The following is a 4326-nucleotide window of genomic DNA, read 5'->3' as shown; positions in this document are numbered from 1 at the left end:
AAAAATAAACCACAACGGAGGCTCATCAATAAACATTTATTTGTTTCCATTCATATTTACAAACAAGTATTAAAACATTTGCACACTTTCAGTCCATTTGCCTGACAAATATTTTTGTGCAGTATTATAGTTTATTTAGAACAAGTGCATTTCATTTTGCTTGCATTTAGTCAGTCAAAGTCAAAAGAAGTTTTGCGTTACAATGAATGTCAGACACAAGGAAAATGTTGAATAAATTCTGGGACCAATATGTGCTCAGAATCAAAAAGAAAGATAGAAAATATAAGTTTTATTATCTAAAGAGTGTACAATTTCACATGTTGATAGAAAACACCTGCTATGCTAGGCCATTTGACTAGGAACATATTCTTATTTAGATCAAGGCCCAATAACAAACGAAATAGATGGAAAATGGATGTATTCAGTTAATAGATAATGGGTTGACATGGTAGTGACATGCTGATAATCACTGAGGAGGACTCTCTTCCATTTTGGTTGAGCCAAACACTGGATGGCTTGCAGTGGTCTGACAACATGTAGACATACTGTTGGTGCCAAAACCAATATCCCACACACACAAAACTGCCTTTATGTACACATAACCGTAAATACCCAAATATGTGATGAGTCCATAATAACATTCAGTCCTTAAACAAGTGAAAGTGAAATATTGGGCTTTCTTCTCTGACACTCATTTGGAGCTCAGTAGTTTCTCTTGAAATAAATACATTTAATGCATTGCTTGTAAATAAATGACCCTAAGTTCACAACTTATTGAGACAACTAACTAATATTCATATAGTTATAGTCTTTTCAGAAACCTTTAGCATAGCAAAAACAATTCTGATGAATGAAATAAAATGTCAAATTCTATGTATTTGATTTATACACTTTATCTAAGCAGAGTATATACACAAAGTGCAAGGAGGCACTTTAAACATGAATATATAAGCTGTCGCTTATATAAAAAGAGAAATAAATAATCATGTATTCACCTAGGTTTGAACAGAGTTGCTACATGCAGTTAAACTCAAAAACATGTGCATTTTCAGCCAACATCCAATGACCTTGTTGTTACGGCTTCTGATTTATGCGAGTGCTGGAGGCAGAATTTAGTGTGCACTTGATAAACAGACATGACCATAGCTAATTTACTCTACATGTAATTATAAGTGTGTTCTTTTGATTTAAATATGCTGTGTAAAAACAAAAATCTGTAGTTAGCTGAGGAAGGCCCAGCCATCCTCACTCTGAGAGCCGTGCTGGAAGGTGGAGAAACTGTACTTCTACAAAACTGTGATTCCCAATATTCTATTGAAATAAAAAGTGGTAACTTTTATCCAAAAATGTGTTAGTCGTCACATGCACTCTGCAGTTGACATTGTCAAGGCAAGGTTGTCATATAGCAAAGAAATAAACAGTTGAAATAAAACAGAGCAATGCACTAGCCTGCTGAGAGTTTGAGAAACCATTGCCCCTGACCCCCCCATTTTTCTCTCTCATTGAACCTCCAACTTTATTTCCTTGTTAATCTTCCTCTCTTGCTCTCAGAAACACACATGAACACACATACATTTCAGTACACAGGCATATTTTTGACTACACACAGAAACTCATTGCTTCACTCATAAGAACATGCTGTATGTAGAAAAAATAAATAAATAAATAACTGTGAGGACACCAGTCACATTCTCTATTTTTTCTTTACGGCTCTCTGCAACACATCCTGTACTGTTTGTTGCCACATTTAGAGGACACATGCTCTCCTCTTATGGTCTAAGTCCTAAGCTTTGCTTCTTAGGCTTGACCATGTGTGCGACATCATGGTGTAATCCCATAAGTCAAACAGTCAAAGGTAATGCAGTGTTAAACCATCCTGCACTTACATCATAATGCCACACAATGCACTGTTTCATAAAATTCAGTTTATGTTTTCATTAATCCAGCTTGAATACATTTCTGGATATAAGAAGACAGAACATCAGATATCACACATACGCAAAACCACTGATCATCAGAAAATGCTTCAATACAAACGAGATGTTGCACAAGATAGAAGAATTCTTTTGTTGACAGAACAGGAAGCTTGCAGCAGCACCAGGTAAGGCCCTGAGTGTTGTCAACTGAAAGATTTATTCTTCTGCACAAAGCGCATGGAATGCACCAGTTCATTACAGTTCGTGTGCAAATGCAAGATCTAATACAAGTTGGTGAATCATCTGTAGTTTGCTCCAGTAGCTACCCAGTTGGGTAACAGAAAATGACTGACCAACTGTTCGTTCTTGCAGTACAGTGACTCTGCTAGCTTCTCTTTTTTTTATGTGATTTTTCTTTTATAGCTGTGTTGTCAGAAAGTAAAAACTGTTGGAACTCAGGGTAAGGCGCAGCAGCATCTGGATCTGCTTTACTCGCATTTCCATGGTCCCTCCTCAACAAGAGAGAACTCTGCGGTCTTCCCATTTTTGCCCATGTTGACCTGAAAGCAATTATCAAGAACATCTAACTATGGGGCCAAGGCACCGTCATGTACACACTGTCAATGGTTGGGAGCAGAGAAGCCATTGCTTCATTACATTCAGGCCATTGACCTTGGGGGCGAAGTTTACTGTGTGAATCCCGAACAATAAAATACATGTCTTCTCATACACTGATTCAATGACACAGTGATGCTGTTTATGTGTTAATATGGTCTGTCAGTTACAAGATTATCTGAAACCAGGGATGATTATAGTTTCTCAGAGTTGGCCATATATTTTATGGATTCTCTGCCCAACCGAATTACAATCCTCAATAATCAGAATGCAACTTTAGAGTCAGAAAAAAAGTTGCATTATACAGACACTACAATAATAACAGAATTCTACTGTATGAGTGAAATTGTCTAAAAATAACAACAATTTGCTCTTGTTTGTTTAGAAAGCTAGCTAAAATATTGATAGGAAAGGATCTTTGATAGGCATTTGGATGAAAAATTGTGAAACAGCAGTTTTTATGTACCACTGGCTACAAAATCTCTTTCAAAAGATGGCCTATGATTGAAAACTGTAATTTGGTCAGGGCTGCCACAAATACATGTCCAATTAAGTAGACAAAAAAAGAACAGATCTTAATAAAATAAATACATACCACAACAAAATACAAGTTCAATATAACTGTGTACAAGACAAAGGATTTGGAATGGTTTATGCTTAAAAATAGACACTTTCATTCGGATTTCATGAGAGTAAAACAGATACTTAAACTAACTAACTAAATAAATATAAAAAATAACAATCTTTGCTTTTGATGAACCAGGTATCACAAAAACTGCTTTTTCATATAATTAACAGGTGAATAAATAAATATAGAAATATTTATTTAGCTTTTTCACCCCTTTTAAAAACATTTTCTTCAATGAAAATATGACATTTACTATTAACATAGACACAAATACACAAATATAAGAAGTCACATACAAAAGAAACACAAACACAGACAAGAAAAGAGCACAGACACAGAGCTGGGGAGGATTCTCTACATACAAGTCTCTATGTCCGTTAATGTGAAATGTACCTTGCAGTCGTCTATCAAGATTGAGTTGTGGTGAGCATATACATTCTGGTTGGTGTTATTTTCAAAGAAGGATTGTGTCTTTGCCATCTCAAAGTCCTCCATCCTGGTCTGTTGGGAGTCGAATGAGTCAAGCTCGTGTTTGGAAAGGTGGTACACGATACCTGCTCCATAGGAGTCCCCAACCACATTAACCGATGTACGGAAACGATCCCTGGAAGTTGAAGAGGACAGATGGACGAAAATAATTAATGACAGAAAAAGGGGACAGCACACAACAATGGAAAGCTTTTTTTTCTTTTGAAATTGTTTTTTAATGTTGATTTTAAGTAGTGAGTAATAGAAAAGATAAAGAAAAGCGGTTTGGATTTCATAATAAAAGCAAAATACACAATAAAGAGAAGAGAATTTCAGTGATATTCAGCAGCAATACACAGTTGCAGAATAAGTAGTGCCTCAGGGCATAAAACAAGAGAATTACTATGATATGTTATTAAAAGTTATTCAAGGTTAAATAATTTGTTAAAAATGTAAAATGGGGTTTCTACCTCTCGTAAGAATCATGTAGCCCAAGTGTCAACATAGCCACACGCTGCTTAATTTCCAGCTGAGTTATATTAGTATTGCTGCCAACAGACTACTTTTTGCAAACTGATTATGCACTGTAGTTACTGTATGTTAGTTACGTTTCTGAATCAACAAAAAGATTTCAGTGAGTTGACGTACGGAGAGTTAAACTCATGCCTGTTGTTGACAATTGTTTTGTTGAGTTGTTTA

The 4326-nt window shown here is 35.6% G+C and overlaps 1 protein-coding gene across 1 annotated transcript in view; it reads right to left on the bottom strand.

Annotated features, from left to right (window-relative positions):
* Positions 1 to 2000: 2000 nt before the first annotated feature.
* LOC123958912 (excitatory amino acid transporter 2-like) overlaps positions 2001 to 4326 on the bottom strand; it is an 8548-nt gene continuing 6222 nt past the window's right edge. The window contains exons 9-10 of the mRNA XM_046032652.1: positions 3553 to 3763; positions 2001 to 2476 (exon numbers count right to left, since the gene is read on the bottom strand). Of these exons, the coding sequence (XP_045888608.1) occupies positions 2405 to 2476; positions 3553 to 3763 (283 nt within the window). The 3' untranslated portion in view covers positions 2001 to 2404. The remainder of the gene's footprint in view (positions 2477 to 3552; positions 3764 to 4326) is intronic.

This window comes from Micropterus dolomieu, linkage group LG20 (genome assembly GCF_021292245.1).
Source record: "Micropterus dolomieu isolate WLL.071019.BEF.003 ecotype Adirondacks linkage group LG20, ASM2129224v1, whole genome shotgun sequence".
NCBI classification, from domain to species: domain Eukaryota; kingdom Metazoa; phylum Chordata; class Actinopteri; order Centrarchiformes; family Centrarchidae; genus Micropterus; species Micropterus dolomieu.
The sequence above is the reverse complement of the archived record's forward strand: the minus strand, read 5'-3'. Positions and strand labels throughout refer to the sequence as shown.